We start from the raw sequence: 26,934 nt of genomic DNA, 5'->3' as shown, positions 1-26,934 counted from the left end.
TTGAAATTTTTTTCTCAGGGCTCTGTTATAAATCTACCTGTGTGGGGGCAGCTCTGCGCTTCCTAGGGGAAGGCAGGAGTGGAGCCGCCTGCCGGACAGGCAAATCTTGAGGAGGTGAAGATCTATAAATACATAGAAATGTACGGTAAGAAACCTTTTTGGAAATATTCAAGCACTAAAAAAAGTCAAAATGAAACACAGCTAAATGTAATATTACAAAGATTAATGCAAAAAATGCAGAGACGCTTTTAAACTGTCTATGAATAAATACAAATTTACTGTAAAAAATGTTTCTGCAAACAAACTACTGTTAATGTTAAAGAAGCCCATGTAATATTTAAAAGGTAAAGACGAAAAATGGAGAGACGTTGTTAAACTTACTGAGGTATAGAGTTATAATCAACTTCCATATCCTCAAAAACATCTTCATTATTTTGCTGTAAATAAAACAAACAGTAATTTAAAACATGAATATAAAACTTTTTTTTACAATAAAATTGGCAATACTTGTGTTTATGGCTCTGATTAAAATGTACCTGTACCTGGGCAGACATTGGTGAGGGGAGGGCCGCAACCCGAGGCTCCTCAGGGACTGGAGCAGACACAGGAGCAGGTGAGGGGAGGTTCTCCATTGGAAAGTCCTCTTGATCTAAATCAGATGGACTTGCAAATACGGTGGGAAACCTAGAAACATATGTAAAAACTGTAAGTACTGGTTCTGCAAATGTTTAAGAATCAAGCAGCTGCTGTTTATTATTGTTTTTAAAAACAACCACAGTTTAAACTATAAAGATGACCTATTGCGTTTAACATTAATTGGTAGAATACATTTATTAATACATTAATTCAAAACGGTTCTATTTCACAATAAACAATCTGAAAACAGGGCTTTAAGTGTAAAATACCAAACTTGTCCTTTAAGGCTGAAACAGAAATAATTAGCAAAACTTACTGATTTTCACTCCCGCATCCTGCCAGTCTGGCCCTCTTCGGCCTAACCTCCACATCCCGCTCTTCCCCTAATTGAAGCTGTAATTAAAACAAACAGATTTAATCCATGTATATTAAAGGATTTTTAAAATGAAATTGAAATTTTTTTTTCTCAGGGCTCTGTTATAAATCTACCTGTGTGGGGCCAGCTCTACGCTTCCTAGGGGAAGGCAGGAGTGGAGCCGCCTGCCGGACAGGCAAATCGTGAGGAGGTGAAGATCTATAAATACATAGAAATGTACGGTAAGAAACCTTTTTGGAAATAAACAAACTACTGTTAATGTTAAAGAAGCCCATGTAATATTTAAAAGGTAAAGACGAAAAATGGAGAGACGTTGTTAAACTTACTGAGGTACAGAGTTGTAATCAACTTTCATATCCACAAAAACATCCTTATTATTTTGCTGTAAATAAAACAAACAGTAATTTAAAACATGAATATAAAACTTTTTTTTTACAATAAAATTGCCAATATTTGTGTTTATGGCTCTGATAAAAATGTACCTGTACCTGGGCAGACATTGGTGAGGGGAGGGCTGCAACCCGAGGCTCCTCAGGGACTGGAGCAGACACAGGAGCAGGTGAGGGGAGGGCCGCAACCCGAGGCTCCTCAGGGAATGGAGCAGCCACAGGATCAGGTGAGGGGAGGGCCGCAACCCGAGGCTCCTCAGGGACTGGAGCAGACACAGGAGCAGGTGAGGGGAGGGCCGCAACCCGAGGCTCCTCAGGGAATGGAGCAGACACAGGAGCAGGTGAGGGGAGGGCCGCAACCCGAGGCTCCACAGGGACTGGAGCAGACACAGGAGCAGGTGAGGGGAGGGCCGCAACCCGAAGCTCCTCAGGGACTGGAGCAGACACAGGAGCAGGTGAGTGGAGGGTCGCAACCCGAGGCTCCACAGGGACTGGAGCAGACACAGGAGCAGGTGAGGGGAGGGCCACAACAAAAGCCTCCACACGGACTGGAGCAGACACAGGAGCAGGTGAGTGGAGGGCCGCAACCCGAGGCTCCTCAGGGACTGGAGCAGACACAGGAGCAGGTGAGGGGTGGGCCGCAACCCGAGGCTCCTCAGGGACTGGAGCAGACACAGGAGCAGGTGAGGGGAGGGCCGCAAACCGAGGCTCCTCAGGGACTGGAGCAGACACAGGAGCAGGTGAGGGGAGGGCCGCAACCCGAGGCTCCTCAGGGACTGGAGCAACCACAGGAACAGGTAAGGGGTGGTCCTCATTCTCTTCATCCAAGGAGAGGTCCTCCATTGGAAAGTCCTCTTGATCTAAATCAGATGGACTCGCAAATACGGTGGGAAATCTAGAAACATATGTAAAAACTGTAAGTACTGTTTCTGCAAATGTTTAAGAATTATGCATCTGCTGTTAATTATTGTTTTTAAAAACAACCACAGTTCAAACTATAAAGATGACCTATTGCGTTTAACATTAATTGGTAGAATACATTTGCCCAAACTGATTTTATTAAAAATATTTTCTTTAAATATTGCATTAATCTGATTGTTCTGATCAATATGAATTGTATGACATTTACTGTACTAGTTCATTACTGTTATTATCAGTGTGTCAAATAAAATTCTGACAGATGCTGTAAGAGAATTTTAAATCTTTTCCAGATGCTGGTTTACATTCACCAGTCTTGAAACTTCAGTTACTGCGCATTACACTTTAAAATGCTGATTTGAACAAATATTTTTTTTTTTTTAGAAAAATAAGTTTCCCATACCTTACGATAAACCTGGAGAGGTCCTTTAGCTTCCTACCCCACCGCCCTTCTCTTTGGAGACGAAAAATCCACCTGTCCATCGTCTCTCTTGCCAGTCTGCAAGCCAACCGTGAGGTTTCGGCAAACCTAACCAGGGTAAGCCCTACCTTAAATCTGTAAGAGAGGAACATCATCATTATAAACCAACTCAGCTGTCTAACAATTATGCATCTGATAACAGTGTCTTAATCACAGGAAGACAAAACAAAATAATGTTTATGCAATGAAACTATTGAAGAGTCGGGAGTTCTTACTGGAATTCTGCAGACACACTTCCGCTACCAGACAAACGCACTAAATCGAAAACTAAAGTCTCCGCCCTTTCAGAGAGACTAGTCTCTGTCTCCATGATATCCTCCTAGAAATCACATTATCATCACAAACAGGTCATGTATTTATTACAGTGTAAGACTCGTTTGTATTGAAATGTACTTTTTTACCCTTTTGTGATGATAGAGATCAGAGTCCACATCCTTTTTATCTGTGGTACACAGTGGAACTGTGTACCAGAGATCATTCTTAGTTGGAAAAGCTGCTGAGAACAAAGCAGAGAGAGATGAAATAAAAAAACACTGACAGGTTTGTTAAAGTACCAATTCATAACAACATAAGATTATACTTTAGTATAATTTTCCACATTTGTACAAAAATTAAGTCTTACCGTTTGGAGGAGCTGATGGCAGCTTCAGAGATGATGTCTCCTCGGATGTCGCAACCCGAGGCTCCTCAGGGACTGGAGCAGACGCAGGAGCAGTTGAGGGTAGGGCCGCAACCCGAGGCTCCTCAGGGACTGGGGCAGACACAGGAGCAGGTGAGGGGAGGGCCGCAACCCGAGGCTCCTCAGGGACTGGAGCAGACACAGGAGCAGGTGAGGGGAGGGCCGCAACCCGAGGCTCCTCAGGGACTGGAGCAGACACAGGAGCAGGTGAGGGGACGTCCGCAACCCGAGGCTCCTCAGGGACTGGGGCAGACACAGGAGCAGGTGAGGGGAGGGCCGCAACCCGAGGCTCCTTAGGGACTGGAGCAGACACAGGAGCAGGTGAGGGGAGGGCCGCAACCCGAGGCTCCTCAGGGACTGGAGCAGACACAGGAGCAGGTGAGGGGAGGGCCGCAACCCGAGGCTCCTCAGGGACTGGAGCAGACACAGGAGCAGGTGCGGAGGGGGCCCCAGCCCGGGGATCCTCAGGGAGTGGGGCAGACACAGGAGCAGGTGAGGAGAGGGCCCCAACCCGAGGCTCTTCAGGGACTGGAGCAGACACAGGAGCCGGTGAGGGGAGGGCCGCACCCACAGGATGCTAAGGGTGTGGAGCAGACACAGGAGCAGGTGAGGGGAGGGCCGCAACCCGAGGCTCCTCAGGGACTGGAGCAGACACAGGAGCAGGTGAGGGGAGGGCCGCAACCCGAGGCTCCTCAGGGACTGGAGCAGACACAGGAGCAGGTGAGGGGAGGGCCGCAACCCGAGGCTCCTCAGGGACTGGAGCAGACACAGGAGCAGGTGAGGGGGGGTTCTCCATTTGAAAGTCCTCTTGATCTAAATCAGATGGACTCGCAAATACGGTGGGAAACCTAGAAATATATGTAAAAACTGAAAGTACTGTTTCTGCAAATGTTTAAGAATCAAGCAGCTGCTGTTTATTATTGTATTTAAAAACAACCACAGTTTAAACTATAAAGATGACCTATTGCGTTTAACATTAATCGGTAGAATACATTTATTAATACATTAATTCAAAACCGTTTTATTTCACCATAAACCATCTGAAAACAGGGCTTTAAGTGTAAAATATCAAACTTGTCCTTTAAGGCTGAAACAGAAATAATTAGCAAAACTTACTGATTTTCACTCCCACATCCTGCCAGTCTGGCCCACTTCGGCCTAACATCCACATCCCGCTCTTCCCCTAATTGAAGCTTTGGAACTGTGTACCAGAGATCATTCTTAGTTGGAAAAGCTGCTGAGAACAAAGCAGAGAGAGATGAAATAAAAAACACTGACAGGTTTGTTAAAGTACCAATTCATAACAACATAAGATTATACTTTAGTATAATTTTCCACATTTGTACAAAAATTAAGTCTTACCGTTTGGAGGAGCTGATGGCAGCTTCAGAGATGATGTCTCCTCGGATGTCGCAACCCGAGGCTCCTCAGGGACTGGAGCAGACGCAGGAGCAGTTGAGGGGAGGGCCGCAACCCGAGGCTCCTCAGGGACTGGAGCAGACACAGGAGCAGGTGAGGGGAGGGCCGCAACCGGAGGCTCCTCAGGGACTGGGGCAGACACAGGAGCAGGTGAGGGGAGGGCCGCAACCCGAGGCTCCTCAGGGACTGGAGCAGACACAGGAGCAGGTGAGGGGAGGGCCGCAACCCGAGGCTCCTCAGGGACTGGAGCAGACACAGGAGCAGGTGAGGGGACGGCCGCAACCCGAGGCTCCTCAAGGACTGGGGCAGACACAGGAGCAGGTGAGGGGAGGGCCGCAACCCGAGGCTCCTCAGGGACTGGAGCAGACACAGGAGCAGGTGAGGGGACGGCCGCAACCCGAGGCTCCTCAAGGACTGGGGCAGACACAGGAGCAGGTGAGGGGAGGGCCGCAACCCGAGGCTCCTCAGGGACTGGAGCAGACACAGGAGCAGGTGAGGGGAAGGCCGCAACCCGAGGCTCCTCAGGGACTGGAGCAGACACAGGAGCAGGTGAGGCGAGGGCCGCAACCCGAGGCTCCTCAGGGACTGGAGCAGACACAGGAGCAGGTGAGGAGAGGGCCGCAACCCGAGGCTCCTCAGGGACTGGAGCAGACACAGGAGCAGGTGAGGAGAGGGCCCCCCCCCGCGGCTCCTCAGGGACTTGAGCAGACACAGAAGCAGGTGAGAGGAGGGCCGCAACCCGAGGCTCCTCAGGGACTGGAGCAGACACAGGAGCAGGTGAGGGGAGGGCCGCAACCCGAGGCTCCTCAGGGACTGGAGCAGACACAGGAGCAGGTGAGGGGAGGGCCGCAACCCGAGGCTCCTCAGGGACTGGAGCAGACACAGGAGCAGGTGAGGGGAGGGCCGCAACCCGAGGCTCCTCAGGGACTGGAGCAGACACAGGAGCAGGTGAGGGGGGGTTCTCCATTTGAAAGTCCTCTTGATCTAAATCAGATGGACTCGCAAATACGGTGGGAAACCTAGAAATATATGTAAAAACTGTAAGTACTGTTTCTGCAAATGTTTAAGAATCAAGCAGCTGCTGTTTATTATTGTATTTAAAAACAACCACAGTTCAAACTATAAAGATGACCTATTGCGTTTAACATTAATCGGTAGAATACATTTATTAATACATTAATTCAAAACCGTTCTATTTCACCATAAACCATCTGAAAACAGGGCTTTAAGTGTAAAATACCAAACTTGTCCTTTAAGGCTGAAACAGAAATAATTAGCAAAACTTACTGATTTTCACTCCCACGTCCTGCCAGTCTGGCCCACTTCACCCTAACATCCACATCCCGCTCTTCCCCTAATTGAAGCTTTGGAACTGTGTACCAGAGATCATTCTTAGTTGGAAAAGCTGCTGAGAACAAAGCAGAGAGATATGAAATAAAAAAACACTGACAGGTTTGTTAAAGTACCAATTCATAACAACATAAGATTATACTTTAGAATAATTTTCCAAATTTGTACAAAAATGAAGTCTTACCATTTGGAGGAGCTGATGGTGGCTTCAGAGATGATGTCTCCTCGGATGTCGCAACCCAAGGCTCCTCAGGGACTGGAGCAGACACAGGAGCAGGTGAGGGGAGGGCCGCAACCTGAGGCTCCTCAGGGACTGGAGCAGACACAGGAGCAGGTGAGGGGAGGGCCGCAACACGAGGCTCCTCAGGGACTGGAGCAGACCCAGGAGCAGGTGAGGGGAGGGCCGCAACCCGAGGCTCCTCAGGCACTGGAGCAGACACAGGAGCAGGTGAGGGGAGGGCCACAACCCGAGGCTCCTCAGGGACTGGAGCAGACACAGAAGCAGGTGAGGGGAGGGCCGCAACCCAAGGCTCCTCAGGGACTGGAGGAGACACAGGAGCAGGTGAGGGGAGGGCCGCAACCCGAGGCTCCTCAGGGACTGGAGCAGACACAGGAGCAGGTGAGGGGAGGTTCTCCATTGGAAAGTCCTCTTGATCTAAATCAGATGGACTCGCAAATACGGTGGGAAACCTAGAAACATATGTAAAAACTGTAAGTACTGTTTCTGCAAATGTTTAAGAATTAAGCAGCTGCTGTTTATTATTGTTTTTGAAAACAACCACAGTTCAAACTATAAAGATGACCTATTGCGTTTAACATTAATTGGTAGAATACATTTATTAATACATTAATTCAAAACCGTTCTATTTCAACATAAACAATCTGAAAACAGGGCTTTAAGTGTAAAATACCAAACTTGTCCTTTAAGGCTGAAACAGAAATAATTAGCAAAACTTACTGATTTTCACTCCCGCATCCTGCCAGTCTGGCCCACTTCGGCCTAACATCCACATCCCGCTCTTCCCCTAATTGAAGCTGTGGAACTGTGTACCAGAGATCATTCTTAGCTGGAAAAGCTGCTGAGAACAAAGCAGAGAGATATGAAATAAAAAAACACTGACAGGTTTGTTAAAGTACCAATTCGTAACAACATAAGATTATACTTTAGAATAATTTTCCACATTTGTACAAAAATGAAGTCTTACCGTTTGGAGGAGCTGATGGCGGCTTCAGAGATGATGTCTCCTCGGATGTCGCAACCCGAGGCTCCTCAGGGACTGGAGCAGACACAGGAGCAGGTGAGGGGAGGGCCGCAACCCGAGGCTCCTCAGGGACTGGAGCAGACACAGGAGCAGGTGAGGGGAGGGCCGCAACCCGAGGCTCCTCAGGGACTGGAGCAGACACAGGAGCAGGTGAGGGGAGGGCCGCAACCTGAGGCTCCTCAGGGACTGGAGCAGACACAGGAGCAGGTGAGGGGAGGGCCGCAACCCGAGGCTCCTCAGGGACTGGAGCAGGTGAGGGGAGGTTCTCCATTGGAAAGTCCTCTTGATCTAAATCAGATGGACTCGCAAATACGGTGGGAAACCTAGAAACATATGTAAAAACTGTAAGTACTGTTTCTGCAAATGTTTAAGAATTAAGCAGCTGCTGTTTATTATTCTTTTTAAAAACAACCACAGTTCAAACTATAAAGATGACATATTGCGTTTAACATTAATTGGTAGAATACATTTATTAATAGGGCTGCACGATTAATCGTTTTTAAACCGAAATCGCGATTTGGATGGGTGCGATTTTCGAATCGCAAAAGCGGCGATTATTTTGATTCAGTACTATCAAATATAACAATCATCTAGTACGCCGTTTTTGACAGTTCGCTTCATGCGCATTTTACGGTTGATGCAGTTTAAACCAATAGAGGGCATTAACACTGAGGTGCTGACTGAACGTCAGATAACGCCATTGCGCGAGCAGCAGTTCAACTCCCCAACAAAGTGTACGGCCATATGATTTCCGGACACGGACAGAATCGCTAAATGCATACAAATGGAATTAACTGCACAACGCAGAATGTCATGGAAGTTGGCAGATTTTGGATTCAGTCATTTTTAAAACCCATTATAACTTATTAACCGGCAAATGAAAGTACAGAAATGCGCGAAAACATTTCCCTTTTGTGTAATGTTGGACTTAAAGAAAGGTGTATATACGTCCGTTTCTCGTCATGAATCGCAAACAATGACAAGCGCCTCATCAGACGATAAGCAGGTTTCATTAAAGCCCGGAACACAGCAGACGAAAGAGGTACATTATACTTTCTTGCACGCACACATCCGCACCACTTTGAAAGTATATTTACATGCATGAGGGTTCATGAAGCGCGAACACAGCAAGTAGTCAGCACACGCGTGATCACTAAACTTAAGTTTTCCTTCTTGTCTAATTGAACATAAACAGCTGGATGTTTATCAGTATATTGAAGCAGAGCAGTTTTAAAGCTGTCTTGTGTCTTAAAGTGACAGTAACCTGGTGCTTTCTGTGTCAGAAATGTTTATTACACACCAAAAATTAAAATCACTCCTTACTCTTAACTGAACAAGCTTCTGCAGCTCCACATTTAAAATCCTACAGTGAGGACTGTGCAGTGTTTTATTTGTATTTTTTGCTTATGTTAAATCATAGATTCTAATAACTAATATATTTACATTTATTACAGATGCCTGAAAAGTAAAACAAGAAGAGTACAGTCTTTTGATTTAAAGAAAAAACGAAACATTTGCTTGTCAGAAGCATTGTTGTAGTGACAGCCAAAATACATTGGCCTATAGCCCTATATGTTATTTAAAAAAAACTTTCAATACATTTTTGTTAAACTGTATTTTGTTTAATGTTCTTAGATTAAAAAAAAAAGTGTGTCTGCAGAAGAGCAAAGTCTTGCAGACACCTTGGTACAATGTTTAAGAAGTATTAAATAAACAGTAGCACAGCATCTTTCTTTGGTGCTATTAAAACCACCACATCAAACCTGGATGTAGCTTTTTTATTATATACCAATGAATCGCACTTTAAATCGCAATTTTGATCAGAAAAATCGCAATTAGATTTTTTCCGAATCGTCCAGCCCTATTTATTAATACATTAATTCAAAACCGTTCTATTTCACCATAAACAATCTGAAAACAGGGCTTTCAGTGTAAAATACCAAACTTGTCCTTTAAGGCTGAAACAGAAATAATTAGCAAAACTTACTGATTTTCACTCCCGCATCCTGCCAGTCTGGCCCACTTCGGCCTAACCTCCACATCCCGCTCTTCCCCTAATTGAAGCTGTGGAACTGTGTACCAGAGATCATTCTTAGTTGGAAAAGCTGCTGAGAACAAAGCAGAGAGATATGAAATAAAAAAAACACTGACAGGTTTGTTAAAGTACCAATTCATAACAACATAAGATTATACTTTAGAATAATTTTCCACATTTGTACAAAAATGAAGTCTTACTGTTTGGAGGAGCTGATGGCGGCTTCAGAGATGATGTCTCCTCGGATGTCTGCACCGCACGCCCAATGAGCGCCTCCTCCACCTGTGGAGCAACAGCACTGGTAGCGACTGCAGGCTCCGAGGGGCAAGCATCGCTTTCCACACTGCTACTCACAGAGTTGGAGGGCTCAGTGGGTTGAGGAGGTGCCGGGACATCCGGTCGAATGCTAACAAGTGGACGATCTTTTCTATACAGAAACACCGTCGACCCGTTTTCAAGATGAGAATAGGCCCTCATCAATTTATCAGGGCACTGACGTCCTGCACCTAAAATGACGACGACGCTCATGACTTGAAACTCAAATAACACCTCTAACACAACAACAACAAGATGATAAACACGCTAGATATAATGCCTTGAACACTGACGACTACCAAAACCACACCGAACATACACCGAACTATAAACCCACAACTTTGTGATGAGCGCGCTGGCTTATATAGCTGCCGGAACTCTGATGTAATAATCACGACATCATAGCTCTCAATATGATGATGTCATCATTCATACACTGCGTTGCTACAGTTATTATAGTCAACATATTTATTATTTTTTATTTATATAAAATAGAAATGGATGTAATTAACTATTTTATTTTTTCTTTTGCAATCTAGTTTGTTGTTCAGCAATAAAATGCCTGTGAAAGACACAAACTTTTCTTCGCTCACCAGTAACTGTTTCACTTCCCACTTTCATCTCTTTAGTGAAAATACCCACTACCAACAAAAAAAAGAAAAAACAAACCACATAAATGGAAACAATACCTACACAATGACATGATTTTATATATCTAAACAGTGGTATGCACAGACCTCCGCATGGGGCAGGTGCAGAAGGACAAAAGAAGGCCCTTTTTTCCTTTGTAACCGATGCTGATATATGTGATGCATAACTCACTGGTCAATCAAAAACACAGAAATTGTCAATTGTTTCATGAATTATTTTAATTTATTTAATAATTTATTACCATTACTAAATATTTTTTACTTTTGTTTGTTTCATTTGAAACAAAATACTGAGAATAAGAAAGGTTGTTGTGTGGTAACTACTGTATGTTCAATATAGTGGATATTAGTTTTTAGTACATAAAAGATTCTTAGGCTTACACTGGTTTACCACAAATTAACAGCTTTTGCTACAGTAACCACAGCTTAACCATATTATTTATTAGTAAATATGGTAATACACTGGTAATCAATGTCAAAACCATGTTTTTACTCTTTTACCCATGGATAATTTTCACATAACCACAAAACTTAAATGTGTCAGTATATTAAAAAAACCTAATACTCACTGGACTGATAATATTTAAACAAGTACATGAGGACGGGCTAAACCATATTGTTAAACTGACTTGTATAAAAACAAATTGAATTTTTTTTTAATTCAAAAATACGGTAGCAAAATACGTTTTTTTATTGTAATTGATTAAGCTTAAGTCTTAACACGCTGCCACATTTGTTTCATTTTTAATACACATTTACATGTTTCTTATTACCTGTCATGCGTTGATGACATCTTGTGATGTACAGTATGCGGTTAAGACACTGCTGTTAAGTTCATGTAAAGAAATCTCCGCCTAGATGCACAGAGCTTCAGCTCCACGGCCAAAACCTCACGTGTTCAAGTCGGATCTCACATTACTCTGTGGATTATCTGTTTAAATGAACAGACTTAACAAAGAATTTAAAAACACATCATGTTTATGAACATAATGGCATTTATTTGGGTTGTGCATATTCGCCGGTGGTGCACAGCTGCATTACTATAACCTGAAAAAGAAAAAATACATCTATCATTCAGTGTTTAAACAGATAGATCAGTATGAATTGTATGACATCTACAGTACTAGTTCACTACTGTTACTACAATTGTGCAAAAAAAATATATATATATATATATATATTTCTGACAGATGCTGTAGCAGCATTTTAAAGTTCAGATTTAATAACAGCTTGCGCCAGCGCAAACCATTATTTTGGCATTAAATAATGAGTGTGGGGATAATTACAGTGGACAATTAGCGTGAAAAGGCATGGGCTAGTTATTTTTGTGATTGACCTTATTGCATATACATTTTTGGAAGTTTCAGATGCAAAATTTATTGGGGAAGAGTATTTAAATGATTCACACAACAAGATTTACTTGCATGTTGTTTGCATGTGTGAAATTACTGGTATTTGTGCCATTATTTAAAGACAAAAAAAGAAACCATTTGCACTTGAAAGGGCTGCGATTGTTGCTGATATAGGAGGCGAATCACAGAGATCAGAGAGTGCAAAGATTTTTTTCCACATAAAACAGTTTTAGAAGGCCAGAGGAACATATTATTCAAAAATACTGTTTGCAAAGCATTATTTTTTATTTGCTGAAGGCAATAAAAGAGGAGTCACTAGGAGAAGTCACACAATACCCAGTGTTTTAAAACTTCTTGTACAACTTCATTTTTTCTTTGCCGTGTTAGTTGGGATTTCACACCCCGCATTTTCACCTGCGATTTCCGTGGTGCTGAACTCAAGCGCATCAGGCGTTAACAGATCACCCGCACCTGCAGGAGCATCAGCTTCTATTTGCGACCCTAAACTAATTTGCGCTGCTTTTAGTAGAGATTGCGCTGGACCTTAAGAAAATCAGCTGCTGCGTCTGTGTTATTTAATTTGCGCCTTTTTAGTGAATATATCCCGCAGATATTACCACTCCCACCTGCGCTATTTGGGAATTGCGCCCTCACATTAATTTGGCCCGTTTAGTAAATCTGGCCCTAAATCTTTTCCAGACGCTGGTTTACATTCACCAGTCCAGAAACTAAAGTTACTGCTCTTTACACTTTAAACTGTTCAACACATTTTTTTCCCCACGGGACAAACAGATACCTCACCCACAAAAAAAAGTTACCCATACCTTTCGATAAACCTGTCAATCAGCTTCAGACCCCACCGCTCTTCTCTTCGTAGCCGAAGAATCCACCTGTCCATCGTGTCCCTTGCCAGTGTGCAAGCTAGCCAACCGTGAGGTTTGGGCAAACCTAAACAGGGTAAGCCCTACCTTAAATCTGTAAGCGAAGGACATCTTCATTTTAAACCAACTCAGCTCTTTAACAATTATGTATCTGATCACTGTGTCTTAATCACAGGAGAACAAAACAAAATAATGTTCATGCAATGAAACAACTGAAGATCCGGGTGTTCTTACCGGAAGCCTGCAGACACGTATCCGCAACCAGACACACGGACTAAATCAAAGACTAAAGTCTCCGCCCTCTCGTGAAGACTACTAGTCTCCGTCCCCATGATATTATCCTAGAAATCACATTATCATAACTTATGTTATGTATGTATTAAAGTGTAAGACTATTGAACACTCTGGCTTGAACTATAATTTAATTTATTTGACTCTTTTGTGATGATAGAGATTCACAATACTCTCTATACAACATCTTTTAAGAAAACACAAGCTGACAGAATCTCACCTGTGGTGTGTAGACTGAAGGTGTTTCTCAATGTCAAGGGTACTTCCTAGGCAGGACTGGTCGTTCCAAGTTACTTCCTTCAGAGGCAAGGCGAGGCTCCTCTTAGCATTCGGAGAACACATAAATGGAACAGGCTAGCAAGTGCACGTTATTGCATTATTATGTCAGTAATAATAAGATGTGCTTTCGGCACTGCGCGCATAGGATTGTGGGTGATTTCAGAGTGCGAAGAGCGTGAAGGCTACACATATGCATCCTTTCCTGTATATGGGATATTTTTCGACGGATGTCGATGACGTAGCATCCTCGAAATTCTGGCTTTCGAGGATCCTTCCTTGACATTGAGAAACACCTTGATTCTTCTGGAGAAGATGAGGATGTGGACTCTTCAGGTTCCACTGTGACCCACAGAAAAGCTGCTGAGAACAAAGCATAGAGGTTAAATAAAACACCACTGACTGGTTTGTTAAAGTACCATTTGATATTCATAACAACAGAAGTTTATACTTTAGTATAATTTTCACTAATATGAACAAAAATGAAGTGCAGCCACACACTTCACGGGAAGCTGATGACTGCTCCAGGGAGACGCTCTCTCCTGGATTCTCCACATCACCATCGGTCACCTCAATCTGAGGCTGATGGCAGGCTGTGGATCGACCGGTCGGCACTAAACTCCTCTGTGAGTGATTCACTCTCAACAACAGAGGATTTCCTGATACGTGAGAAACAAAAACAATAAGCCTACAGTAAATAATTTGCCTTTACAGCTGAAAAAGTATCATGCAAATTGATACACTTGATATATGAGACAGATGCAAAGAGTAGAAATCTATAACAAACACTTTCTATGGAAATTCTTTATATTTACTATGCAGTCTCACTGCTTGGAGAGGCTCGTGATGAGATAAAGTCTCCCTTTCCTCAAAGTCTTCCACCTCTATAGTCATAAATAATAATAATTATTAACTTAATCACTAAATATTTTTACTTCAGTTTTTTATACTGAAAATAAGAAGGGTTGTTATGTGAAATTATGTTTAATATTGTTGATATTAGTTTTTAAGCTTACTATGGTTGTTTATCACAAATTAACAGCTTTTGCTACCGTAACCATAGCTTAACCATGTTATTTATAAGTAAAATAAAATGGTAATACACTTGTAATCAATTTCAAAAACATGTTTTACTCTTTTACTATTAAAACCCATGGATAATTTTCATAAAGGACCACAGAACATAAATGTGTCAGTATATTAAAAAAAAACTAACACTCACATGATGGCATTTATTTAGGTTTTGCATATTCACCAGTACACTTCAGGCTGTCCCTGTACTTCAGTCCTCACACTTTTAGTCTTATTAAAGACCTACATATAAAAATATTATACTGTGCAGTGCATAGCCAGAGCGAGCAAAGACATGTATATCAAAGCAGGAAGGTCAAGCTGAAGAGAAAGAAAGAGGATGAGAAATGAAATATGGCAATGTTAATGGTTTTCATCTCAGGCCAGCCTGGGAGCCAAACTTGGCAACCCTGACTAATCATTGAGCATCACTGGATGTTTATCATTTTAAACTAAAACTAATAATGTCAATAAAACACTTCACAATCTTACATTCTCTTCATAAAATGACTTCCCACTGAAGCAATTGGATAAAACCTTGTACTGCTTATACTGTACCTCTGTTATGGGCACCAAAGGTTCTCGGAGCAGAGATCAAGATCATGTAATGCAGTGCGAAAATATAAACAAACAGACAGTCAACAAATAAACACAGTCAACAAATGTTAATATAGAAATCTTTCTTACAGTGTGACCCCTATAGGATATTTCTTTACTTATTAAATAGAAGATTGTTTACTGTGTTTATTAAGGACAAAAGATATAATGTAATTTTCTTATCAGAAATTAATTACAAGCATGTGACTGTTTTCATTAGTCAGTCATATCAATTATATTATACAGCGCCCGAACATAGTACCCTTGGCTTGGTAACTTTCTATAGACGGTTTCAGCAGTAACAACATAAAAAACGGCTTTTGTGCAACACACGTAACTTCCGGCAAACTCCGCTAAGAATCAATAGACCCTTTTACAGCCCACGGCAATGAAAGTGGTGTTGTTCCTCACTTTGTTGCGTTTGGTTGCACTAATATATATATATATATATATATATATATATATATATATATATAGATATATATATATATATATATATATATGTATGTATATATGTATATATATATATATATATATATATATATATATATATATATATATATATATATATATATATATATGTATCTGCCCACTTTATATTTGGCCATCTGCTAACGCCTTCTATCAACTCCACTATAGTATAGGATCTGGTAGCTGTGTTGAAAAATTGATAGTCAACTTTTTAAAATAACTTTCTCTGTCTGTGCTGCTTCACTGCTGATTCTTCTTGCCATACTTCCGTTGCCAAAATGCGCGCGCATACGCTGCCACGTCATCATTGTTTACAAACAATAAAATGGTCTATAACAACAAATTCCTTTTAGAGTAGTTTATTTCTATTAACAAGCAAAACAAACAATAAGTAGATTACCTTAGTTTATATTTCATAGCTTAAACATATAAAAACGACACTGAGCTAACGCTGCTGTGTAAAATGTATACAATGTTAAACTACACACCAGCTGCCAAACCTCACTTCACATAGTGGTGATTTATAATTGCCATCTCCCCTTGTCTTTAGGAAACCAAAACATTTGTTATTTTTGACGAGGTATTTGTTCCAGAGTTCATTTAGCCACTAACAGTTAGTCAGGCCACTAAACAAACAGAAACCGGAAGTAAAGTTCCGACCAGACAAGTAACCGTAATAACGCACGTGCGTCGGGCGCTGCATAATATCATTGCGCCTGCTGCATGTGTGGCAGCAACGTTTCTTGATTATTACGCCGGAATGAGACTATAGTTCCTAGCCATATCGGCCAACAAAATCACAGCTTTTAAATTTTCCGTCGGTCTTAGTAACCTTACACGATGTAACTACAGAAGGGTCATATTTTAAATAGGGAAAATATCGAAACTCTTTGATCATTTGTTGTTTAAGCGTGACGATAACGGTCTAAAAGTGAAACCGCCAGACCAGGATATCGGCTGAATGGATTTCCAAAACGGTTGTTTAACTCTATGGGAGCCGTAAAAAGCATATATTTTTAAAAAGTGGAGTGTCCAAGTTCTGTCTAAACAAAACACTTGTGGCTCCTGCACTAACTTAAGTGTAAAAACGTTGTCCTCTTCATGTTAATCTTACACACATCTTGTGACAAACTAAAACTGACATTAAAGTCAACATTAAATATTTTAATTAAAACACACTTAACTTACAGTCTGTAAATCATAAGCGCGAGAATTTCCTAGTTGAGTTGCTGGAAATGCCTTGGGGCATTTCAGTTTGAGTCGTAGTCGTTTAGTCTCTGGATCAGCGAGAACGAACTTGTAACTATGCAGATTTTATACATGCACAAACAGCTAAATAATATAAAAAGAAAACATGAAATCTTATTATTTGACTCTCTTGATCGTATACTGATTGTGATTGGATGAAAGGTGTCGGAGATCATTCTCAAGTCTCGTGATCAGCACTACTGCTGTTGCTGCTAATGGCGCTGCAACAACTGACAGTTGGATGACGTCAGAGTACCGCGAGAGCATTTCGATAGCAGTCTCCGTTGTATGACTTCTCGAATCGCTCTCGCGGGATTTTTATGTTATCTGCCGCTCGGTTCTTGTGGCGCCACATTTCAGTCACTAAATAAATCATCGTTGCAGTCCAAAAACCGGTTTAGGACACCGGTACAGGGACAAGTAAATTAGGCTCAAAATACGGGACGTCCCGGCTAATGCGCGACAGTTGGCAACCTAAAGTACTAGGAAAGGTGAGGACCAGATGAGCAATTAAAATCCGATCGCGCATTACGTTATCCTCGCGCCGAGTGCGCAGCAGTTGCGTAGCAACAGGAGATGCCACTTGAGCGCAACCTCTCAAGCTTTGGAAAGAACGCCTTTATTTTTAGACGCGACATGCTCCTCAAACGTCAAACATCAATAATTAAACGAATATGAAACGAAAGTACGAAAACGAAAGTAAATAAAAATATTTTTATATTATTATATTATTTTATTTTTAACAGCAGATGCGGGACGCAGAGAGGGGGAAGTTGGGACCACGTCTAAAGAGTGGCGTACACAGACCTTGGGGGACTTTATACTTTGTAACCAGCGCTAATAAAATGTTATGCATAACACACCATTCAATCAAAATTATCTACCTAAATATTAATTTACAATATGTATTTTTACATATTGTAAATTTAAAAATTTTATATATTTTTAAACAAAATACTGAGAATAATGAAGGTTATTATGTGAAAATGTAATATTGTTGATAGTAGTTTTCAATATAAAAGATCAAACATCTATGGTTTACCAGAAATTAACAGCTTTTGCTACCCATTGCTTTACCATGTATTTATTAGTAAAAGTGGTAACGTTAATGCAATGGTATTCCGTGCCAAAACATGTTTTTACTGTTTTAGGCTATAAAAACATGGATAATTTTCAAAAACGAAAATCCCATACTTCCGAGAGACGTGCATATGAAGTAAGTATAGCCTAACTATAAACATATGCACTGTAATTAAATGTGTAAGCAGTGAAACAGCGCAAATGCAAACAGGGACCAGGGTAAAAATGCGTTTTGAGTTTAAAAACATTGAGTTCCCCCTCCCTTTCCTCACAGTGTTTTGGCCCACTGCCTGTGTTTCCTTTTTTATTATTTTTCCAGGGTGCATTGCAAACTTCCCATTCCGAAGAAACGCCACATAAACAGTCGCTCCGGTCCGGATACAGAAAACATACATTGTTTTTTATTACTCTATTCGCCAAGTGTATTTTAATCAGTCACCGCACAATTGCGCCACTCCCTCTAAAGATTTATCAAGTGTTTTGATCTTAAGGGAATAGGGCATATGAGGATAACTTTGGATTGGAATTACACACAAGTTCTTTACAGTGAAACTCCAGGCAGTAAATATGCTGTCAAGCAATTTTACTTATTTTAAATGTCAGATAAAGTGATTATTTTCTTTACAGATGATTGTGTTAGAGATTATAATCAGTGCCTGATTGTAAACAGCTTCAAAAACATTGCAATAAGTGTTTTTTAGAAGAATATTAGGCTTTCCTTTGTTTAAATTTATACTTACAAGTAGCTACAATTCTGGCTGTGTTTTTTGTGCCCCCTCAAAAATTACTCTTGAGAAATGTTTGTGCCCCCCCCCCATATGATATTTACGCCTATAAAACTTGACCAACTCATGTTTTACAACGCTACATCCTTAGTAAAAAAATAATATTGACATCAATGTTTATATTTGCGTCTATCACTATGATTAACATTATATGGGAATAAAATACGGTCTTGACTTCTGTTGTTTGTTAAACAGACACTCTGCATGTGAGCAGAATATTTTTTAAACTTGTAAATAAATGTGATCGTCAATCTAAACATTAACAGTGTGAATAAATGGACATATCTCAGTAAATAGTAGCCTACAGTATTACAATGTTTGCATTCCTGTAAGATGTAAGATCCTGTACCATCTGCTTTCTGCATCTGCATTCCTGTGCATCCGTAATAGTGATCAAGACTATTGTTGGAGAATAGTCGTCAGACTCAGATCACAGTATAAAACAATAAACACAGCCAATTCATCACCCCTTTAACCTGCATTTAAAATGTTTTCACTTCTGCACTTTATATTGGGGGAGGTGGCATTGTGTAGATTGTGTGGAATGGGAGGCCTGCTGTATTAGACTTTGAAAACCCCTGATCTAGTTAAATGATTTCATAACACTGTTTATGAAAATACATTGAGAGTGCAATTGGTGGTCCGTAACAATGGCTAATGATTAAACATGCTTGAGATCTTTAACACTTAACCAACATTTTCAGTTTTCTTCGGATAAATCCACCCTGAACCAGTGTCAGCTGAGACAAACCTTCTTTTGTGAAATTTGAGACACTCTGCTGGTTACATAACAGACTGAGGCCATTGGTGAAGAAAGCATCTTTAAAATCATTAGCATTTCTGAATATCAAAGACCTAAAACCATCATCAGCTAAGGTAAGAATATCGCATATATTTGCCAGTTTGGAGCCGTCTTTGTGTTGTGAATGATTTACTAACTCTGTAGACCTTGGCCAGTTTGGACTCACCAAACCATTTGAATAATTTGTTCTTGTTTTTGTGTATATCGTGATAATGTCTCATTTTGAGAAAAAAATGTATTTGCTAGGATGTCTCTAACCGATTGTCTGTGTCCTATATGTTCATTTAGGAGACACATGAGGCAGAACGCACCAGGATTTATCGTTCTCTAGTAGTAAACACCTCTAAAGAGATGATGTGCTTCAGCGATTTCCCGATGCCGGATCATTTCCCAAACTACCTGCACAACTCCCTGCTCCTGCAGTACTTAAGACTATACGCTGAACACTTCGGCTTGCTCAAACATATTCAATTAAAGGTTTTTAGCATCATGCCATTGTAAAAAGTGCTGATCTCAAAAGCACATTCATGTTCAGAAGTCTCTTTTTCTAGTAAGGTGTTTAACATTCAATCCGTATGTGTTTCAGACTACAGTAAGCAGTGTGAGACAGAGGCCGGATTTCTCTACCTCTGGTCAGTGGGATGTGGTGACCGTGGACAGAGATGGACGAGAGGAGAAACACGTGTTTGATGGTGTTCTAGTGTGTACAGGACAATACACACAACCTAACAGACCCCTCTCTGCCTTTAAAGGTGCATCTGATATATTTAATATATGTCACATAACCCACAACACTTCACTGAAGATGTTTGAGCACAATACAGAGCGAAGTGTCATATGTGGAAATTAGAGGTCTGATAGTACATTTTACCAATAACTAGGTTGGTCCGTACTTGCAGATAACCGATAAATTGATAGTTTTATAAATGGAAAAAACAAATAAATACTCCAGGGAAATATACAACTTAAAATATGCAGCTTAGCCGGCTAAATCATGGATAAAGTAACCAGCTGGATAAATAATCATGACATTAAACATTTGAGTTGGATTTATCTGTGTGTATTTTTGTGTAACTGTTTCATAAGATTAACTTTATCCATAACTTAACTGTAAAAAATGTCTGTAGGACTGCAATCAAAGTGTTAGATTCATAAGTATATACATGTGATAATATATGGTCATGTTGTGAATGCTAAGACATGTCAAGTATCAGAAAAAATACACTTAGTTTATATATTTAGTAAATTGTTTTGTTTTCTGCAGGTGTTGATACATTCCCAGGAATAATTGTCCACAGCTGGGATTATAGGGATCCTGATCTTTACCATTGAAAGAGAGTTGTGATTGTTGGGATTGGAAATTCAGGTGTAGACATTGCTGTTGAGCTCAGCAGAGTTTGTGAGAAGGCAAGCAGGCTTTAAATTCAATATCAAACATGCCTGAATACAGTGTCCTTTCACTTTTCAATCTCCTTTTGTATCCTACTGTGGTATTTGTCCTCTTTATTTTTTATTCCTTCCTTTAGGTGTTTCTAAGTACCCGCACAGGGGCATGGGTCATAGGTCGTTTGTCAAATAGAGGGCATCCTGTGGATTTGGTGCTGGTTAAGCGAAACGTGGATCTGATGTTTCGCCTTCTGCCTCAAAGTCTGTTGAACTGGATTGGAGAGAGAATGCTCAATCAGAAACATGACCACAAGTTTTATGGACTACAGCCGAAACACAGGTGAATGACAACTGCTCAGTGAAAGAGAAAAACATCATCATCTCTTAGGACTCATTTCTGTCTGGCCAATTTAAAGGTTTACAGTAATAGATCTGATAAGTCATGACATCAAAACAGTTTACATTTAATTCAGTAATTGCCTAAATACACCCGTTATTCAAATTGTGTAATTTACAGTGACTTAGTTTAACAGTTTTTAGACCAAACAAATCTTAAACAACTTTTCTATTTTTATTCTATATAATGAAATCCATTTCTGGCCTTGAAGCTTACCTTAATTTCACAACTGCAGATTTTTTAACCGGCGTCCCATTGTCAGCGATGAGCTCACAGGTCGCATTTTAATGGGAGCCCTGGTGATGAAACCAAATCTGCAAAAAATTCAAGACTCAACAGTCGTATTTGATGATGGGACGGCTGAAGAGAAGATCGATGCTGTGATCTTGTGTACAGGATATAATTACGCATTCCCCTTCCTCCCCACCTCCTTAAACTCTGGTCCTGATGGAGAACTGACACTCTACAGAAGAATCTTTCCCCCATCTCTAGAGCGTCCGACATTGGCCATCATGGGTCTGTTCCAGTCCAAAGGGCCGATCATGCCAGCTGTCGAACTGCAGGCACGCTGGGCCACCCGAGGCATCGCAGGTAAATTATGCACACAGGCACATTTGGTGGTTTTATTTAATGGATACATAGAAGATGGACGCGTTTTCTTTTGCCCCAAGGGTTAAACCATCTTCCTTCAAACCGAAAAATGCATGAAATTATTGAAAAGGAACGCAGAGCAAATTTAAAATGGTACTTAATTGATACTTTCTTAAATATTTTGCTCTAAATAATAAGTGATGTAATTGATTTAACTTTTACAGTGCTTTGATCATTTCTCTTGTCTTTCTATAGTTACGCTTGTCCCAAGGAGGCTGTCCTTCAAGTGAATTATATTCCTTATCTAGATTTCATGGCAAAGGAAGTGGGTGTCCGACCAAACATTGTTTGGTTACTTCTCAGTGACCCTGCTTTGGGTTTGAGGGTTCTTTTTGGTCCCCTTACGCCCTGCCAGTTTCGTCTACGTGGACCAGGACATTGGAGCGGTGCTCGTCAGGCTATCCTTACAGTATGGGAGCGTGTGGCCAAACCCATGAAGACACGCCCCATTCCAGACCCAAAATCCAGCAGTTTGTTATATTGGATGGGCGTTGCAGGAGGTGCTGCAGTAATTGTGATCATTATGGTAAAACAAAAGAAGATTCCACATTTTCTGAGAATCAGTTATATTGAGACAGCCTTATTTGGACAAAAGTAAGAGTTTAGGGTAACACTTTACAATAAAGTTGTATTAGTAAACATGAACAAAGATTAATAAACGCTGTAGAAGTATTGTTCATTGTTGGTTTATGTTATCTAATGCATTAATTAATTGTTAAGAAATACTACATCATTGTAAAGAGTTATCAAGTTTAATTTACTATTGAACCATAGATCTGTCTGTGTATTAGCACATGTACTTTGATTTTTTTTTAACTGATTAAAATCATCCTGGTAAACATTTGATGACGTTTGTTGTGCCCAAAACAAAAAAGATATTATGAAGATTTTTTGAGGTTTTAAACTTATGGTTACCAGAAGTGCTGCTGTGAACGCAGCCTTAAGTGATAATCCAGTGAATAAAAAAATGATCCCATAATTTATTCACCCTCAAGCCATCCTCTATGTACATGATTATCTTTTATCAGACGAACACAAATAATAGTTAAATTAAAAAATGTCCTTGATCTTACGAGTTTTATAACGGTAGAAAACCATTATAAGGGAACCAGGGAACAACTTCTGACTTTGAAGGAAGGATGCACCTTTTGGGCTTCAAAGATCCACACGGCTCCATGGATTAAATAAAGACACAAATATTATTATATGCCTTCATTATATGTCTTTAAAGGGATAGTTTACACAAAAATGAAAATTCTGTCATCATTTACTCCCCCTTAAACCTGTACAAATGTCACTGTTCTGCTGAACACAAAGGAAGATATTTTAGAGAAATCTGGGGCACCATTCACAAATTATTTTTTAATGTCAATATTGTCAATTGTGTCCCAGATCTGCTTTGTTACAAACATTCTTCAAAATATCTTTGTCTTCAGCAGATCAAGGTTTGGAACTACTTGAGGATGAGTAAATAATGATAAAATTTAAATTTTGGAGGGGTAAACTATCCCTTTAAAGAAAATAAATACATCCGCGGAAAAATTTAAAAACTTTTTCCCCCTAAATTTACTATTCATATGTATCTGTTTAAGTCAAGTTATATGTTTGTGTCATCCTATCAACTACCGTCAACATTTCTGCCTTCTGTCTTATATTTGCAGAAAACTGAGACCAGACAAACTAACAAAAATATGCAGTCTTTTCAGATCTTGAATATACATTTTAAACAACACAAGACTTTTTTTTGCTAAAAACAATGTTTTAGCAACAAATAAAAAATTATTATTTGATGGAATAACATTTAATCACATTTTTTCATGTGTCTAATCATTCTCTCAGTCTTTTACATTGCTGTTGACTATATTGTCACTCCTGAGGTTTGCTTTTGTTGGGATTCAACAAGCACTGGACTGAAATGCATGGTCACATTTTTTTTCTGTGGTTGTATTATGTATTTGATTTATAGTACAAGCTGTAATGATAAGTGTGGATTACAGTTTTGTCCTCCAGAAGTCGAAATTACTCTCTACTGCCCAGCAAACACAGAATTTATTTATATAACACAGTTATTTTTTTTGGGAACCAAATAACATTCTGGGAATGTTTTTATTTTTAGGTTTTTTTTTTGCTACCATAAAATAAAGTTCCCATAACGTTGCAGGGTAATAACTTTTAAAATAACATAAAAGAACAACTTTAAAAAATTCTTTTTTTTTGGGGAACCATAAAATAACGTTCCCATAACGTTGCAGGGTGGTTATTTTTAAATAAAGTAAAAAGAACTTTAAAAGAACGTTCTCTAATGGTTATTTATTATTATTGTTATATTTTTTAGGAAATTAAGTAAAAAACATAATTGAACCCAGGACATTATTCCTTTACTGTGCACACATCTGATATGAGCGTGCTCCTCTGCAAGCGCTGACCCCGAGTTCGTCCCGAGTACCCGCTTTCTCTTGTACTCAGCTAAAAAACCGCGAATTCACGCAATAAAAAAAAGTGTCATTTCGATTTTACCTCAGAGACCAAGATTATTTTAGCGATTTCTTTTTCCTTTTTTATTTAGTAACTTCTATATGTAAAAACGAAAATACATGTTGATTTCTATGAAGAGAAGCTTTTGTAAAAACGGAGAGCTAGGCGGCTAACGTTAACTGCTGTGGTAAGATCTTTTAATCTAAAGTGAATTAAATGTTTATATATTTGTCAACACGTTTTACCTCAGAGTCTAACATTATTCTAGCGGTTTCTATTTTCTTTCTTCATTTAGTAATTTACATGTGAGAACTAAAATATATTTTAGTGTTTCTCGTAAGTTAAACTAATCTAAAAATAACGTTGACCTGCCGTTTTAATTTTAACAGAAATGATTCACAGGTTCTTTGCTGTTTGTTTTCGCACTGCGTTACAGGATCTTGATCTCTGCTCCAAGAACCTGTGGTGGCTGTTACAGATGTATAAGCAGTACTTACAAGGTTTTATCCAATTGCTTCAGTGGTAAGTCATTTTATCAAGAATGTAATATTGTGTTTTATTTACATTATTAGTTTAGTAGTATGAAATGATAAACATCCAGTGATGCTTTGTAATTGGTCATGGTTGCCATCTTTGGCTCCCAGGCTGGACTGAGATGAATAAAAAATCATTAACATTGCCATTTTTAATTTATCATCTTATTTATTTCTCTTTAACTTGATCTTCCTGCTTCGATGCACATATTTTTCTCTCTTTGGCCATACACTGCACAGTATAATATTTTCATATGTAGTGTGCCAGGAGTCTAATCTAACAAGAAGCAAAGACAAGCAGTGTTAGGACTTAAATACAGGGACAACATGAAGTGTACCGTCCGGTGAAGATTCAAAACACAAAAATGCCATTATGTTCAGAAACATGATGTGTTAAGTCTATCTAATCCACAGAATAATGTAAGATCATACTTGAACATGTGAGATTTGGCGGTGGAGTCTCTGTGCATCTAGGCAGAGATTTCTTTACATGAACTAAACAGCAGTGTCTTAACCGCGTACATCACAAGCCGCATGACAGGTAATAAGAAACATGTAAATGTGGATTAAAAATAAAGCACATCTGGCAGCGTGTTGAGCTCAATTAATTACAATTAAAGTTTAACTGGATTGCTACCGTATTTTTGACAAAAACATTAGATATTTTATCCAAGTCAGCGGATAATGGTTTAGCACGTCCTCAGATGCTTCTTTAAATATTAATACCAGTCCAGAAAGTATTAGGTTTTTATTTAACATTTAGGCATTTAGCAGATGCTTCTGTCCAAAGATTAGGAAACAATAAAAGTGATGCGTCATAGTGAGGCAATAGTACAAAAGGTGCTTAAGTAGTTTTCACTATTTCGAAACAATACCTGTTGAGAAAAAAGAAAGAGCTAGTGTAATAAATCCCGTCTCCCAACCCGAGGTACTGGGGAGCTTTAGTTAGTATAGAGGCTATTCAAATGCTGCCACCACCTTTAATTATAACCTGCTCATGTTCAGGGGAGAACGCAACACACACAGCTAGCAAAAATACACTTTTTTATAAAATAGCACCTCAGTAGTTCTTGTTGATATATCCTGTCTCAGTTAAATATCATACACTGGTCAGCTCAAATCATATCAAAATACACACTATAAAATCAACCCAGTATATATTTTAAGTCCACAGCACACAGTCATTAGTGTCAAAAAGCATACACAGCACACTTTTAACAGACCTCCCCAAATACAAACCCCCTGCCCATATGTGAACCCTTACAATTAGAGTTTACCGACATATAAAGAGAAAAAGTAAGTGCATTTGCAGCTAAGCACAACAATAACAAACACTTTAAATCATGTATAAATAAAAGACGGACTTCTTTGCCAGTGTCTAATGACACGCTACATTACCCACCCTCATAAACCTGGACTCCCTAAGAGTGCCTAAGATGTTACAATGTAGTCCTTAAACCAAACAGGGGGTTGTCGTATACACCCTGGTCGCCCCCCTTCAGTAATATGGTCTTTTGCAGATTCTACAAGCCACCCTATCAGACTCCATTCCCAGGACATTACTTCCTACCACCTCTGGATATAAAGACTGAAACAAGCAAACGCAATCAAATCATCCAGGTCACCCCCTTTCCCAATAATGGATGAAGCAAGCGTAAGGAGTATCCTAGGGGAGGAGACCCCCTCCGCAGCTGGAATATTAGACCATGTCGTGCCTCTGCCGGCTGATCAGATGTTACAATACTTGAAGTCACAGTAGGCAGCCCCAATACAGCTGACATCCTCGCAGCCATACCACTGAAGGAGACCCCCTCTGGTTCCCAACAACAGGAGGGAGATCCTATGGCCGTGATCGTCGAAACACCCAGCTAAATACGAACCGTGGACTCTCGCCTCTTTTCCTTCTGGTCAGAATAGGTGAATACGCTTGGTCAGTCACGGTCTCCAAATTACCCCCAGAGGAGGAAGACTTTGAGGAAAGGGAGTCTTCATCTCATCGTGAGCTTTCTCCAAGCAGTGACTCCCTCACTTTAGGGGAACATAAGACTGCACTGTAAATATAAAAAATCCCCATTAAAAAGTGTTTGTTATAGATTTCTATACTCTTTGCATCTGTCTCATATATTAA

General features: G+C 40.1%; 1 protein-coding gene, 1 long non-coding RNA gene and 1 pseudogene across 2 annotated transcripts; 2 read left to right on the top strand and 1 right to left on the bottom strand.

Annotated features, from left to right (window-relative positions):
• The window catches only part of LOC129429283 (flavin-containing monooxygenase 5-like), a 33,070-nt pseudogene extending 10,457 nt beyond the window's left edge, over positions 1 to 22,613 (top strand).
• LOC129429203 (uncharacterized) lies at positions 949 to 17,174 on the bottom strand. The gene is made up of 25 exons (XM_073855436.1): positions 16,638 to 17,174; positions 13,812 to 13,969; positions 13,255 to 13,670; positions 12,978 to 13,084; positions 12,687 to 12,837; positions 11,284 to 11,557; positions 10,598 to 10,681; positions 10,454 to 10,501; positions 9,746 to 10,051; positions 9,508 to 9,618; positions 7,454 to 7,525; positions 7,217 to 7,327; positions 6,433 to 6,504; positions 6,202 to 6,306; positions 4,842 to 4,913; positions 4,596 to 4,716; positions 3,905 to 4,056; positions 3,423 to 3,494; positions 3,202 to 3,296; positions 3,016 to 3,119; positions 2,723 to 2,875; positions 1,876 to 2,296; positions 1,339 to 1,394; positions 1,126 to 1,210; positions 949 to 1,029 (listed from the first exon to the last, which is right to left on the bottom strand). The coding sequence occupies exons 6-25, from the start codon at positions 11,288 to 11,290 to the stop codon at positions 949 to 951; spliced, it is 2,328 nt and encodes a 775-aa protein (XP_073711537.1). The 5' UTR covers positions 11,291 to 11,557; positions 12,687 to 12,837; positions 12,978 to 13,084; positions 13,255 to 13,670; positions 13,812 to 13,969; positions 16,638 to 17,174.
• Positions 22,614 to 23,953: 1,340 nt separating the features above from the next.
• LOC141350545 (uncharacterized) lies at positions 23,954 to 26,465 on the top strand. The gene is made up of 3 exons (XR_012358595.1): positions 23,954 to 24,460; positions 24,710 to 24,795; positions 26,327 to 26,465. It is a non-coding gene; the product is annotated as an uncharacterized lncRNA (long non-coding RNA).
• Positions 26,466 to 26,934: the final 469 nt, after the last annotated feature.

This window comes from Misgurnus anguillicaudatus, chromosome 18 (genome assembly GCF_027580225.2).
Source record: "Misgurnus anguillicaudatus chromosome 18, ASM2758022v2, whole genome shotgun sequence".
Lineage (NCBI taxonomy): Eukaryota > Metazoa > Chordata > Actinopteri > Cypriniformes > Cobitidae > Misgurnus > Misgurnus anguillicaudatus.
The sequence above is the reverse complement of the archived record's forward strand: the minus strand, read 5'-3'. Positions and strand labels throughout refer to the sequence as shown.

Excerpts from the sequence above, each read along its gene's own strand:
- LOC129429203 (XM_073855436.1), bottom strand. Across the intron at positions 10,052-10,453 it reads GGGAAGTGAAACAGTTACTG|GTGCAGGACGTCAGTGCCCT; the intron begins GTGAGCGAAGAA and ends TCGTCATTTTAG. Across the intron at positions 1,211-1,338 it reads GATTACAACTCTGTACCTCA|ATCTTCACCTCCTCACGATT; the intron begins GTAAGTTTAACA and ends ATGTATTTATAG.